Source organism: Adiantum capillus-veneris, chromosome 17 (assembly GCF_014529385.1).
Source record: "Adiantum capillus-veneris isolate H3 chromosome 17, ASM1452938v2, whole genome shotgun sequence".
In the NCBI taxonomy this organism is placed as follows: Eukaryota; Viridiplantae; Streptophyta; class Polypodiopsida; order Polypodiales; family Pteridaceae; genus Adiantum; species Adiantum capillus-veneris.
This window is the reverse complement of record NC_140947.1, coordinates 14,053,251-14,069,063: the sequence shown is the minus strand read 5'-3', so window position 1 is coordinate 14,069,063 and position 15,813 is coordinate 14,053,251. Positions and strand designations below refer to the sequence as shown.

The 15,813-nt window shown below is 45.4% G+C and overlaps 1 protein-coding gene across 1 annotated transcript in view; it reads right to left on the bottom strand.

Annotated features, from left to right (window-relative positions):
* LOC147436837 (tubby-like F-box protein 3) overlaps positions 1–15,597 on the bottom strand; it is a 61,636-nt gene extending 46,039 nt beyond the window's left edge. The window contains exon 1 of the mRNA XM_086486239.1: positions 14,801–15,597. Within this exon, the coding sequence (XP_086342365.1) occupies positions 14,801–15,169 (369 nt within the window). The 5' untranslated portion in view covers positions 15,170–15,597. The remainder of the gene's footprint in view (positions 1–14,800) is intronic.
* Positions 15,598–15,813: the final 216 nt, after the last annotated feature.

The window sequence follows — 15,813 nt, the reverse complement described above, 5'->3', positions numbered from 1 at the left end:
CCTTCCATAAGAACAAAAGGAACCTTGAGCACAATTCGGAGCACTCATCTTAAGCAAAGCGCAAACATTCATTCCGCTGCACCTAACATTGGTATCAGAGCTTTGGCAGTGTTTTGTGTCACGAGGACGTGGCAGTTATTAACCATGTCACAGAGATGTGGCAACTGCTAACCTTGGTTGTTGGTTTCTTTACAATGGGGTTTATTTTATTTGTTTAAGACCCTCTTTTTGAAGTAGCAAACGGTCGGACATTGTATGGCCAATGTGAACGGTAGATTCACCCGCAGACGGGAAGTGGTCGGCACTGGAATTCGTATGGTAAGAGGATGTCTAGGCTCAGAGCAAGATCATATAGGTCCCCCCGTCGCACTTAGCAAGTTGGTGGATACTAGGAAGTGAACTCAATTAAGGCGTAAAGTCAAGGTGGGACTACCAACAAAAAGTATCCGACAGTTGGGCCACATTGCATTTTTGGATGCGGTCCCAATGAGGATAGATGGTCAGAAGACCAGTGGGAGCCCAACGGAAGCATCTCCTAAAATTTAGGGAACTGCTATTTTGGGCCATGAAATGTGTTCGCGTCATTACCTCCGGTATGACTAGGGGAACATTTTACAACTCTGCCGCGAAGTCAACTGGGCAACCGGTCAGGATATTTTTAAGCGGCGAGCCCGAAACGGGCAAATGCTTGTAAATGCGCCAAGTGTCAACTTTTCATGCACTTGCCTCTTGCAGAAAAATGGGCGCTGATTTTTATGCTGGGAGAGGCCTCATTTGCAACCTGTCACAGGTTAAGAGCTATGGAGTGCTTTCTTTCCCTCTCATGTACAGTGTGGTGCTAGGAGTGATGCCCTGCACACTACACACTGCTCTCTCTCTCCCCTACGTGCAGTTATGTGATGCCCCACAAGAGGGCTACTCATTTGACTAATGTACAGTTGTGTGGGTTCATGCTTTTGTGCTGAGGCAAGAGCCTCCTTGAGCAGGAACAGGGGTAGCTAACTGCTGCTCCAAAGCAGGCACTGGTGAGGGTCATAACCTCACCGTACAGGTGCAAAATCAGCGCTGTGTATGCGCTGTAAATTCACTGTTTTTCAGCCGTACGGACGCCAGGATCATTGGGAATCGTGCCCCACTGGCACAGGACAGTTAGGGGACTGTTTGGGGCTGAAAACAGGGCAAAAACCAGTAAATACAGCGTGCTGAATTTACTGTTTTTGGACAGGAATCAGAGGGTATACGGCAGTGCAAGCGAGTTCCAGCAGGGGAATTGGTTTCGCGCAAGTTTTGGGGCTGTTATGCTGCCGAAATTTGGCCAAATCAAATGGTATCTAGGTGGATACACGTGAAGGATTCCCAGGACCTTACCTTGTAATTTACCCTCCTCAAGAATAAAGAAATACCGAAAGGGGCGCCAAGTTTGGGGCCTACAGGTTGTCGGCGTTTGCTCGGAGCATTCTAGCTTCCGAGCCGTGTGTGTGATTAAGTGTTAATTCCCGTTACAGGTCTCCTTTGCAAAGTGCTCTGTGTGTGTGTATAAAGTAAAGAATTTCGGGTGAAAGCCAACGCCTACCGCCCTACGGGCCGGTTTCATTTTGTATCACTCAAGGAAAGAACCACAAGAATCATAAGAATTTTTTTTGCTTGTTGCGGTCGCACAAACCCAAGTTCGCTTGGGCGTGTCGATTCCTAATCGTGTTTTTTGAAGAGTGACAGGAATCCCAAGAAAGAAGGGCTTGTCCAGCCTCCCCTTGTGTCTCATTTCACTCATTGAGAGCGGAAAGTGCACTTAGCGGCCGGCCAATCGACGTGAGGTGGGAAAAAGCAACCTTGGTGTGAGCGCAAGGCCGCCAAGGGGTGCACCCCCGAAAAAGAGTAGAACTCGGGTGAAGAGAAGATCCTTCTCAAACGTGGTTTGCAAGCGAAAGAAAACCTCAAGAACTCAAGAACCCCAAGAACCCAAGTTCCTCGTGACCTCAAGAACCAAGACCCGCAAGAACCCCAAGTTCCTCGTGAACTTAAGAACCCAAGACCCCAAGAACCCATGACTCATCACTCGAAGCGGAATGGATACTTCGCTTGGAGGTGATGAGCATGAGAGAGGCGAAGAAGAATTTTCCCTACCAAGAGGTTTTTCCGACCCTCCCCCTTCCCCATCTACGACAAAGATTGCACTAACTCCTATGGAGGAGTTGAAGCAGTTGTTTAAGGAAAGACAGTTAGAACGCGCAGAAAGAAAAGCAGAAAGAAAGGCCTACGAAGAACGAAGGGTTGCCATAGATCGTGAATACAAAGAAGGAATGGCAACCATACAGCGTCAGTACGATTTGGAAGAAAAAGAAAGTCAAGCCAAATTTGATCGCGAGAACAAAGAAAGACAAGCAGAGAACAAAGCAATACAAGAACAGAGCGACAAACAAAACAAAGAGTTCTGGCGACTCTATTCTCAAGTTCAGGCACAGATGCAAGAGATTTGGGGAAAGGAGACTCTCTCAGTCTCTTCTTCTCCAACGCATGATACACAGGATTTGCATGATTGTGTGAAGCATGATGATGATTTGATTGACAATGATTTGCATGATGTTTTGAATGACAATGATTTGCATGATGATTTGAATGACAAGCATGATGATTTGGATGACAAAGATAAGCATGATGATTTAAATTATATTGTTAAGCATGATGATTTGGATGCCAATGACAAGCATGATGATTTGCATGATCAAGATGTGATTTCTCACAAGCATGATGAGTTGCATGAAGATGATGTGATTGTTCACAAGGATGATGTGTTAGTGGATTCTTTTTCTAGCGAAGCTAACCTCGTTGTAGATTCGATCAATCACAAAGAACCCATCTTGGCTTTCGAGTCGAGGTCCAAAGAACCCCCACTGGACGATTCGATCCCTCAGGAAGAACCGATCTTGGCTCTCGAGCCTAGGTCCAAAGAAACCTCACAGGAAGTATTATGTGTTCGCATGATTGATACGCACGCATTGTTCGAGTGTTTCATTCGTGATCGTTTCCTGTATTTTAGTCAGCACCTTTATGTGATCCCTTTTACTAGGCATGACATATTGTACGTTGAGCACGTTTCACTCATGGATGAGCACGAATGTATGCGGAATTTTCATGAAAAGCTGAAAAGTATGCATTCAAGGAAGTCACATTCCATGTCTCTTCCTTGGCACGACACAGTTGTAGAAAGAGCACATGAAAGAATGAGCACCAAGCATGGGCATTTCCGTTGTGAATTGCCACAGTTAATTGCTCTAAATCATAAGAGAAAGATTCGATCTTATTGTTTGTATATGTTTGATGAACGGTTTGTCACTCCGTCTCTATGTTCATCTACATTGCATACACAGTCTTTAGCCAAGACAAGATTTTTCCATTCACTTTACATGGAATAGGTATATTCATGGTTTTGTGTTGGAAATGGTTTCAGGCATTTTCAGCCATGGAGATTCTTGAAGAAGAAAGACGCAGGACTCTAGACGAAGTTGAAGCATTGAAGGAGCCACAGAAGCCTTTGAGTCGCTTTCGGTGCGGCCCAAAGAAGCAAGCGTTGCAGACCTTTATGAAGTTCAAGTACCGCACGACCCACACATCAGAGTGGGCCGGCGAAGAGTTCCTTCCAGGATTCCGGATGCTATTGGCGATCTCCCTCGACGCCATACAGTTCGGTACCAGTACCTCGCTTTGAAAAGGAGGGGATGTCACGTGACACATCCAGCCCTATGCGTCCGTGGACAAGCTACAGCATGATCAGGGTTCAGTCAGTCCAGTCAAGTCTAGATTAGAAGTGATCTGGCACTTTTGTGAGTCTATTCGTAGACCGTGCATGCCCAGTCACTTAGTGTAGGTGCATATCCTCTGGTTGCACACAGCATGATCATTAGTATTCCCATCAAAATCCATCAGATTCCATCAAGGGAATTTTCCAGTGCATTTAGCCTATTTTCCCTATTTTTGACATTTTTCACTTATTAATTTGAAGTGACTTTCCAACAAAAGTAGGTAGGGCAATTTTGCTAAGAAAATATATAAGCAAACCCAAGTTAGCACTAAATGGCAGAAGAGGCAGCAGGAGCTCCCCGCTCAACAGGCATCTTCTCAGCAAGAACCCATCAGCACCCACAAGCACCTGGCGTTTTTGGTCAACCCTTCATTGCCGACAGTTCAGCCTAGCGTTTTGTAGCATCGCCATCACCCCTAGCCTGGCGTTTTCAGTTCTCTCATCGCCAACATCCCTACAGCCCCAACGTTTTTACTAAACGCTACAAGCAGCCCAGTGTTTTCCATTTTCAGCCATCTGTTGCAGCAGGAAGTTCAGCGTTTTCAGCCTTACGGATAGCAGCAGACTCAGCCCTGGAGAATTGCAGAAGAACCTCGTTTTCAGCCCTCAAAAACGCAGCCAAAACAGTAGATTTCAGCCACCCGAATCAGTCCCAGCTTTTCAGCCATAGCATTTTTATGGACAGCAGATAGAAGACCGCAGATTTCAGCCCTAAAGTCGTCGTCGTCATCCCCGGCGTCATCACCGACATAGTCCCAGATTGCATCAGTCCATTGCATCGTCATTGTACCACTCTGTGCAATCATAAGTAGACCACTCTCGCCGACGAGAGTGGGGCCTTCGGAGGAGGGTTTTATGTCACAAAGTGATGACGTGGCGGATAGCAAAAACCCTAATTTCTGCCAAAAACCCTAAAATTCCTGCAAACCCTAATTTTCGAAAATCGTGGAGGCTTTATAAAAAATTAAAAAATTAAAATGATGAGCGACGCGAATTTCGCTTTTGAAGAGAATGTTTTTTTTAACAAAAAAAAAGGAGAACTTGAGAGAGAAGAGCTTTTGAGCTCTTATGCTTTTTATTTTAAAAGCTTTTGGGGCTCTGCTTTTGGGCATCCCTTGTACCTTTAAATATGTGGAGAGGGCTTCACTTCTCAGAGCATCTGGACGCAGAGTCTGAGAGTGAAACCCTAGCCACACTCTTGTACTTTGATATGATTAATATAAAAAGAAATACCGAAAGGGGCGCCAGTCTTTGGGGCCAATATCTCTAGGCACGGAACTCCGCCGGGCCACTGCAAACCTATTGTGATCTGTGAATTGTTTTGAAGTGGTTATTTGGTGCTATCGCGGTTGATTCTTGACTTGGAGTGTCCAAGTCTGTTACCGAAAGGGGCGCCAGTCTTTGGGGCCAATATCTCTAGGCACGGAACTCCGCCGGGCCAGTGCAAATCTATTGTGATCTGTGAATTGTTTTGAAGTGGTTATTTGGTGCTGTCGCGGTTGATTCTTGACTTGGAGTGTCCAAGTCTGTTACAGTGGTATCAGAGCACGGCCGATTTCTCTTCTACAGGAAATCCGATCCCCAAATATTTTTTTTTCTACGGCACCTATGGCTTCAGGCAATGATCAATCGACTCCCTCTGCATCTGGAGATGCGGGCAGGGATCACAACGAAGATTCCAGCATGGAGTATGGCCCGCCTAGGCCTACTCAGGCGGAGCAGCAAGAGATGGAGCGTCGTCGATTGATTGGCGATGCAACAAAGATGATGCTCAATTTTGCCAAGGACCCGAAGATGGCAAAATATATGAACCAGACCTCTTTGGAAGAGGTACAGACGGAGTGGCAGAGAACCACAACACCACTCCCGAAACCTGCTCTCAAGAAACCTTCTGCCTCCAAGAAATATACGGAGAAGGAATTGCAGAACATGGTTGATGCACGGATTGCTCAGCTTTTCGACGTGCAAAAGAAAGACAAAAAGCACGGCAAAAAGAAGAAGAAAGGCACTGACTTCCCGGGATATTTGGGTCGTCGGTCGACATTCGACAAGGCAAAGAAACAGAGAAGCATGTCAAGTTTGAAGGCTTACCCAGTTCTTCTTCTTCTTCTGACAGTTCTTCTAGCTCTTCACACTCGAGCAAAGAAGACAGAAAAAGCAAAAAGCGAAGCAAGAAACAAAGCCTCGGAAAGGGCAAGAAAAAGGCAAAGAAGGCTACATCTCGCCCAAAGACTGAAAGTTCTACTAAGGACTCGTCTACAGACAGCTCAGATTCCGATGACGGAAACTTTTATGTGAACAAGAAGAATTTTTTTACAAAGCTAACCAGTATGACTTTCTCGAAGATAAAAGCAAGAAAGTCCGAGAGTTTAAGGAAGGTGGCCACTCGATCAAGTTTGATACTTTTTCAAGATACTCAGATGCTTCGAAGGCTTTGTCTTTTATACAGCAGTTTGACATCGCTTTCGCGGGAGGACGCTATTCAGAGCACTCCAAGATTCGGAGAGCTACCTCTTATCTTAAGGGGAATGCTCGTACTTGGTGGTCCACGCTTCTTTTAAACAAGACTACGCCAGTTAAATGGCTGAAATTTAAGAAGCTTTTTATTTCTTCTTGGTTGACGCAAGAATATGAACGAGATGTACGAGCTGCTTGGAACCATCTTCGGATGACCAAGAAAGATACAATCAATGCTTATTGTGAAAGATTCTGGAGCTCTTTTCTACCCGCCTCTTCATTCAAGAAGATCTCGTTCAGAGAACAGATTGAGCGGTTTACCTTGGGTCTACCTACAAAGATCAGAGATCACTGCTTGGAACAGAAGTCAGCTTCTATTCAGGAGTTGATGAGTCATGCGAAGTGGGGCTTTGCCATTCACTTTGGCAATCTGACCTACCCCACAGATGAGGCCATGACACAACGAGCCAAACAGACTTCTGGGAATGGAAGTAGAAAGAAAAAGAGCAACCCAAAGAAAAAGGATGCACGACCGAAGCTTACTCCTGAGGAGAGAGCTCGCTTCATTAGAGAGGGGAAGTGCTTTGGATACGGGGTACATGGACATATCTCCACGAAGTGCCCTAAAAAGGCACAGAAAGAACAGAATGATAAAGACGACGACAAGCCTAAGAATTCGAGAGCAGCTGAGGAACGTGGCAAAAAAGGCAGATAGAAAAACAGAACTGGTACCACATCGCGTGGAATCTGCACCGAATCTAATGAATGAAAGTACAAACTTTGCCGCTTTTGGGGCAAAGTGAAGGATCAGGAAGCTCTTTTGAAGGAGCCAAGGCCAGCTTCTTTTCACTTGGAATTGGCGGCTCGATTTGGAATTACGCCTGACAGACTGACGCCACAGGCGGAGGTAGTTCGACTCGCACCCGGATGGGATGTTGCCATTACACTGAGCATTGGCAAACTTCGTTTGCAATGACAGGGGTGTTCAGGGCACGCAAGTGACGCTCTACTCATGATCCCTTGGTACCACAAGAACTACGCCGTGGTTGACTACCGGGCCGAGAAAGCGACTTTGATAAATGAAGGGCTTAGAGATTGTACTTGATGAACTTCAGTTTCTTACTCATTCTTTTGGGAGAGAACTGAACGATGGATAAAGGTTGAATATGTTTTGACCTGATCAAAAGAACGCCAAGATTTTTTTCTCCACACCCATGCCGATTGCTTTTCGGAGGGCCTGAAGATCAAACCATTGATCCGATACCTGGAAGCACGCCATCGAACCAGCCACCTTACTGTGTGAGCCGAGTATAGAATGAAAAGATTATGAACCCAGTGAAAGACCTCTTGGAAAAGGGTCTTGCTCAGCATAGTACTTCACTGTATTGCTCTCCACTGTTGTTGGATTTGAAGATAGACGGATCTTGGAGAATGTGCATCGATTATAGAACTCTCAACAAAATTACCATCAAGAACAGATTTCCAATTCCTAGGATCGATGATATACTGGACAGGTTACAGGGATCCTCGTGCTTTAGCAGGATTGACTTGAAGAGTGGATATCATCAGATCAGGATAGCGCCAGGAGATGTCTACAAGACAGCCTTTCGGACGACTTTTGGGTTATTTGAGTTTTTGGTGATGCCTTTTGGCTTAACCAATGCTCCTGCGACATTTAACCGGATGATGGATAGGATTTTTTTCGAGAGTACAGGCTATTTGTTGGCACTTTCTTTGATGATATCATAGTTTTCTCTAAGAATGAAGCAGACCACAGAGATCATATGCTTCAGAGATACATTTTTTTGGGAACACTTTGTCTCAGCAACAGGAGTGCAAATGGATCCGGCCAAGATAGACACTATCTGTGATTGGCCCGATTTGAAGAATGTCCATGAAGTTGAAAGCTTCTTGGGACTACGTTCGTATAAAGACAGTTCATTCGAACGTTTGCAGAGGTCGCTTCCCCTTTGCATATCTTGATACAAAAAGGAGTCCCTTTCTTGTGGGGATCCACAGAGGTGACTGCCTTTCAGACATTGAAAGAGAAATTGACTACAGGACCAGATTTGACTTTGCCGAACTTGCAGAAGTCATTTGAAGTATTTTGTGATGCTTATGGTCGTAGTCTGGGTGCGGTCTTGATGCAAGAAGGCCATGTGTCACAAAGTGATGACGTGGTGGACAGCAAAAACCCTAATTTCTGCCAGAAACCCTAAAATTCCTGCAAACCCTAATTTTTGCCAAAAACCCTAAATTCCGGAAATCGCGGAGGCGGATTTTTTTTTATTTTATTTTTTTTAAAATTTATTTTTTTTTTTTTGGAAAATGATGAGCAACGCGAATTTTGCTTTTGCTTTTTTTTTATTAAAAAAAAAAGAGAAAAGACTCTCTAAGAGAGAGAGAGAACTGATGCTTTTGATTTTAAAAGCTTTTGGGGCTCTGCTTTTGGGCATCCCTTGTAACCTTTAAATTAGTGGTGAGGGCCTCACTTCTCAGGGCATCTGGACGCAGAGTCTGAGAGTGAAACCCTAACCGCTCTCTTGTACTTTGATGATTGATTAATACAAAAAGAAATACCGAAAGGGGCGCCAGTCTTTGGGGCCAATATCTCTAGGCACGGAACTCCGCCAGGCCAGTGCAAATCTATTGTGATCTGTGAATTGTTTTGAAGTGGTTATTTGGTGCTGTCGCGGTTGATTCTTGACTTGGAGTGTCCAAGTTTGTTACACCATGTCATTGCTTACGAGAGCCGATTGTTCTGTAGGCCAGAGATGACAGCACAGATTTATGAGAAAGAGCTTTTGGTGGTTATCCATGCTCTTACTCAGTGGCGGCATTACCTACTCGGAGCGGATTTTACTGTCTTTACAGACCATCAAACTTTGCGCTACTTCTTGTCACAGAAGCAGCTTTCGGAAAAAGCAGATGCGGTGGGCGAACATCTTGTCACAATTTCACTTCCAGATTGTCCATGTGCAGGGACAGAAGAATGTAGTGGCAGATGCTTTGTCTCGGAAGCCGTTGGTTCTGGCTATTTCCGCGATACATCATAGGAGCTTCGAGGATATAGTCGATCAGTATGCCACAGATATAGATTTTGCAGATATTTTCACACGGATACGGGATGGGGAGACAGTAGCTGGATACTCCCTTCGGGAAGGCTACTTGATGAGAAAGACTATGTTGTGCGTTACACAGCCGTTGCGGGAAAAGGTTATGACTGAATGCCACTATCCACCTTTTGCGGGTCACCGCGGCATTGCTACCACCATGAAGGGGGTAGAGAGATACTTCTTTTGGCCGTGACTCAAAAAGGACGTGGAAGAGTTGTGCGCAGTATGCCAGAAGGTCAAGTTTAACAGGCATAAGGCACAGGGATTGTTACACCCTTTACCCATACCCACCCGCCCCTGGGAAAATATTGAAATGGATTTCATTTTTGATTTCCCGAGAACACAGAATGATCACGATGATTTTCCGATTACATGGCACGTCTCAGATGATTGTCTCCAACAGAGACCCCAGATTTATGAGTTTGTTTTGGAAGGCAATTTGGGAGAACACTGGCACGCGGTTGCAGTTCTCGTCATCGTTCCACTTGCAGACTGACGGGCAATTTGAGATTGCCAATTCAGTGATTTTAGATTTATTGAAGTCTTGTATCTCGGATCAGAAGACTCAATGGGAAAAGAACTTACCTTTGGTGGAATTTGCCTACAATAACACGATACACTCTTCGACGGGGAAGACGCCATGTGAGATTGTTGAAAGTGCTGCGAAGGTTCCATCCTTCCTAAGCACGAAAGATTAGATATTTGCAGCGGATGAATATTCCCGAGATTTGGATACGGCTTTTGCCAAGGTTCACGAGACTTTGCAGGAGTCTCAAGAACGACAGAAAAAGGCAGCGGATCGCCATCGTCGCGACTTGAAATTGAAGGAGGATGATTGGGTGCTCTTATGTTTTGAGAAGGCACGCCTACGAAAGAAAAAGGGAAAGGAGAGGCTTTTTCCAAAGCTTAGTATGCGATACTATAGACCTTTCCAGATCACTGACAAGATAAATGATATCTCCTTCCGATTGAAACTGCCAGATACTTGGAGGATTCACAATGCATTGCATGTGAGTCTCTTGAAACCTGTTAAGGGTGATGTGCTTGATGATGCGGAGCCTGATGAGCAACCCGAAGTGGAAGGAAACAAGGAGATCCTTGTTCCTGAACAGATTTTGGCACATAACGATACGAAGAAGGGTAAAGTCCGAAGGCGGTTCTTGGTTAAGTTCAAGAATTATCCTGCACTTGATGCAAAGTGGATGGAGGAGGAGGACCTAGCAGATACTCCTCAGATTGTGAAACTTTACCTCGATGCTTTTGGTTTAGCATAGTCTACTCCAAATGGAACCCAGAATTCAGCTTGGCCGGAGATATGGTGCAGTGGGATGCACAAGAGGGGAGTCACTCCACTCCTTTGTCAACAGATGCCTCGATTTAGATACTAGAGTCACTGATGTCTCTTTGAGCTTCAGGGATACTGAGAGCTGACAGTATTCTACTGTATGACTTTATGAAATGGAATTCCTGATAATGATACTGATTTGTTCTTGACTTCTTGTGAGTGCAGGAACTGATAGCCGAAATGACTGCACCATTTTGGTCTGATTGATCTCAAATAGACATGGTTGCAATAGGGGTTAGTCAATCGGACATCGTTGAGGTCCCGATTGGACCTAGATGGATTGCTAGCTACATTGCCGATAAATCATGGTCTAAGATCCGAATGAATATTGAATGTCATGTGATGTCCTCTGATGTCGTGTGATGTGACTGTCGATTTTGTACATGTGCTAGATGTGTGTTCCTAGTACGTAGGTGCTAACAGTCAGTGTCTGCTAAGACGGTTTATGACTTTTGTCGGTTTTGCAGGCGTAATCGCGGTCGATTACAATGCTTTCAAGAGGGGGGTATGTCACAAAGTGATGACGTGGCGGATAGCAGAAACCCTAATTTCTGCCAGAAACCCTAAAATTCCTGCAAACCCTAATTTCTGCCATAAACCCTAATTTTCAAAAATCGCGGAGACTGAAAAAAATAATAATAATAAATAAACAAATAAATGATGAGCGACACGAATTTCGCTTTTGAAGAGAATGTTTTTTTTTAACAAAAAAAAAGGAGAACTTGAGAGAGAAGAGCTCTTGAGCTCTTATGCTTTTTATTGTAAAAGCTTTTGGGGCTCTGCTTTTGGGCATCCCTTGTACCTTTAAATATGTGGAGAGGGCTTCACTTCTCAGAGCATCTGGACGCAAAGTCTGAGAGTGAAACCCTAGCCACACTCTTGTACTTTGATCTGATTAATATAAAAAGAAATACCGAAAGGGGCACCAGTTTTGGGGCCAATATCTCTAGGCACGAAACTCCGCCGGGCCAATGCAAATCTATTGTGATTTGTGAATTGTTTTGAAGTGGTTATTTGGTGCTCTCCCAGTTGATTCTTGACTTGGAGTGTCCAAGTCTGTTATATTTTACGTCTCTAGTGTCGTATCTCTCTTCTCTCTCTATCTCTCAGTCTCATACACTTGCACGCACAGTGTCCATTCGCTTTGTTCGTGATCATAGCATTCTCTCATTAAGAACGGAAGGCTCTACCTTCCATAAGAACAAAAGGAACCTTGAGCACAGTTTGGAGCACTCATCTTGAGCAAAGCGCAAACATTCATTCCACTGCACCTAACAGTCGTCCTCATTGTCATCGACGTCATCTGCAAGTCCAAGCATTGTAGAGATTTGTGCAATCAATAGTAGACCGCTCTCGCCATAGAGAGTGGGGCCTTCAGAGGAGGGTTTAACAACATTCTAGTATCGTATTCTTCTCTCTCTATCTCTCACTCTCAACACCTTCATTCACAGTTTTTACCACTTTGTTTGAGTCCACTGCACTCTCACTAAAGGAACGGAAGGCTCTCCCTTCCGTAAGTAAAAGGAACCCTTGGGCACAGTTCGGAGCACTCATCTTGAGCAAAGTTCAACATTCACTTCCGCTGCGCCTTACATTTTTCTTCGGCCGCCAAGAGCGCTTGCTCGCGCTCACGCTCTAAGGCTGTCGTTCTTTCTTCGCCATCACGCTCCAAGTTGGCACGTTGCGCTTCTTGTCGTATCATCATGTCCATCATCGCCTTGACCAATGCCTCCATAGGATTTGGTGCAATCGTTGGCGTAGATGGAGAGGGGGAAAATTCTTCTTCGCCCATGCCATGCTCATCACCTCCATGCGAAGTATCCATTCCGCTTCGGGTGATGAACATACACTGAAGTCTTGGGTTCTTAAGTTCACGCGGAACTTGCGTTCTTGTGGTTCTTGGGTTCTTGAGGTTCTTGAGGATCTTTCTTTAGCTTGCAATCTGTGTTAGATAAGGATCTTCTCTTACCAGAGCTCTTCTCTTTCCCACGGGTGCACCCCTTAGCGGCCTTGCGCTCACACCAAGGTTGCTTTTTACCACCTCACGTCAATTGGCCGGCCGCTAAGTGCACGGTCCGCTCTCAATGAGTGAAAAGAGAGACAAGGGGAGACTGGACAAGCCATCTTTCTTGGGTTTCCTGTCACTCTTCAAAAACACGATTCGGGATCGACACGCCCAAGTGGACTTGGGTTACGTGCGACCGCAACAAGCAAAAAAAATTCTTGTGGTTCTTTCCTTGAGTGATACAGAACACTGTCAAAGCTCTGATACCAATGTAAGGTGCAACGGAAGTGAATGTTGAACTTTGCTCAAGATGAGTGCTCCGAGTTGTGCTCAAGGATTCCTTTTACTTACGAAAGGGAGAGCCTTCCGTTCCTTAATGAGAGAGTGCAAATGATCACAAACAAAGTGGAAGACACTGTGAATAAAGGTACTGAGACTGAGAGATATAGAAAGGAGAATACGACACTAAAATGTTGTCAAACCCTTCTCCAAAGGCCCCTCTCTCGATGGCGAGAGAAGTCTATGCTATCGATTGCACAATCTCGTACAATGGTCTAAATGCAATGGACTTGCCGACGATGGGGACGACGACGAGACGGGCTAAAATTTGAAAACGCTAAGGGCTGAAATCTGCAAATCTTGTATCTGCTGAATTCTGGCTCTATGTCGGTGACGACGATGCGCTGAAAACGCAAATGCTGAAATCTGTGAATAGCGGGCTGAATCTGCAAACGCTGGCTGATCTAACCGTGCGGCGAGGATCTGCTGTGGGAAGGTGAGATCTGCGAGGTTTGGGGGCTGCGGTGCGGAGTTTGACTGCTGAAAACTGAAAACGTTGATGCTAGGGATAATGAAGTTTTGACTGACTTATAAGACCCCGTCCGATGAGACCCGAGTGCCTAGGGAAAATAATTAAATAAAGGCAAGACCTACACACAAAAATAGCGCAAACTGCAAACATGGCAAGCTATACGGATTGTCTTCGCAAATCGCGCTGACACTGCCACGTGGCAGCAATACGGTAGCTCCATGCTTTGCGTTGCAGGATGATGATGTGGCAGTTTTATGGAAATCCAGCTTTTGTGTGCTAACAACTTTTGAAGAGCCGACGCTTTTAGGACCACATGCTTTTGGAATGATGTTTTTCATGTACTACTTTTCATGGCCTAGGGCCTTTAGATATGTGCCTAGGGCCCATTCTCTAGTACGTTTCCGCGTGGAAGTGCAGAGCAACAGGTTCCGGCGTTGTATTGAGTTGAAGCAATATAAAGAAATACTCAAAGGGGCACACGGTTGGGGGCCAGTGCTCTCTTGGGGTGGAGCTCCACCACTCCGTGTCTCGACATGTCGTGCATCTCTTTCAGTTCCTCTATTATTTGAAGTGCTTAAAAAGTTCTCGTCTGTTCTTTTCCATTGGCACTTGGTGCCTTCCTGTTACAACACATACTCTAACCGCAGATGAGTGGCAATTTTCAAAGCAAATACACTCGCCATAACGCTAGCACACCCTAGCAAAAGCCATACATGAGAGAACTACCTCACATACGGCCGAGCACAGCCACAAAACAGCCCTCACAACCATTGCTGGGAGATGAGCACCCTACTGGCATAGACAGCAGATGATACTACATTTGTCTCCCCAAATTCTCACATGGCTATGCACCTCATTATCTCTTTTTCTTGTTTTACACACCACGAAATATTTAAAACCCCAACCAAAATCGCAAATTCTGCAAGGTTCACCAATGCTCGAAAGTCTCACAATAGTTCCTTTGTGAACAAGCAGTACATTGGCATCCATAAAGCAAAGTTTTTGTCAAAAAGTGCCATACCATACATAAAGAACCTAATGTGACGTTGGAGTCAACCACATCACTGTCACAAACTTCAACTGTGTGCACAATTGCGAGTCACTTGCCCTGAAGAAGGGTACTTACCTGATGTTTAGAATAAAAATGCAACTAATGCAGGTTTGGAAGCTCTGGATACCATTCTCGAAGTTATGAATGAAACTGGTGCAGAACAAGATATGAACACACAAACATGAAAATTTTCGAGACCTTCAGAAGAGGAAGTACCTGCTTCAAAGAGATAGGAAAGGTAAGTTTTCCAGATTGTTCAGGAGTTTTCACGAGCTCTTTGACGATGTCCCTCCAGTTTCTGCAAACACAAGCACAGGCAACCACATGCTTTCGAGCAGGCCACGTGCTCTCACTCGCCTCCACTCTTTGCAAAATATCTCTAAGAAGCTCGGGAGGCAAGCTGGCCCAACAGCTCTGCTGCTCATTTTTTGCACACACACCCATCTGCACCGCCTCAACAAACACAGAGCTGAGTGAGCGGAACTTGTGATGATACGGGAACTTCACTTCAAAGCTCCTTCTTGAAATACTCCCAAGGCCACCTTTCATATCCTGAAGATCTCGAAGGAAGCTTTTAAGAGGCATGGCGAACAGGCTTCCTCAACCACCATGAATTACAAGGGCTTGCTACAAAATCGCGTTTGGGGTGATAACCCTAACAAACCGTCCCTCTCGACACTTGGATGAGCATTCGTACGCACAAACGAGCAGAAGGGAGCAGACCTGCGTGAAAAAAGTTTTCAACTTGCTCTTTACGAAGAGAGGGAATCCGAAGCGTGCTGCGTCAAATTGGTGTGTGCGTGCGTGTGTGTGTGTGTGTGTGTGTGTGTGTGTGTGTGTGTTTCTTTTGGGTTTTATAAATAGGTCAAATGTCCATAGAGAGGGAACGAGGTGGGCGCAACGTCTTCAGGAGCTAAACCAGTGTTGACGACGCCATAGCTACCCTCAGACTCCAGAGACATGTTGTATCGTGACTGGTCGCTCACACCTGGCAGTCGATTTTGTCTCGAACGAAAGCCGCGACGCTGTCTCCACACAAGTCCGGACACCATTCTGTGTATCACAACAACATAGAATATAATGGAGTTATGTTTACCTCGTTAGCACTCGGGCAGTGGGGGTAGTGGGAAGTCGAACGCAGATGCTAGCGCTACTAGCACTTAAAAAAAAAGGGGGGGGGGGGGGGGGGGGGGGGGGGGGGGTGCTAAGCTATTTTTCTGGACGACAAC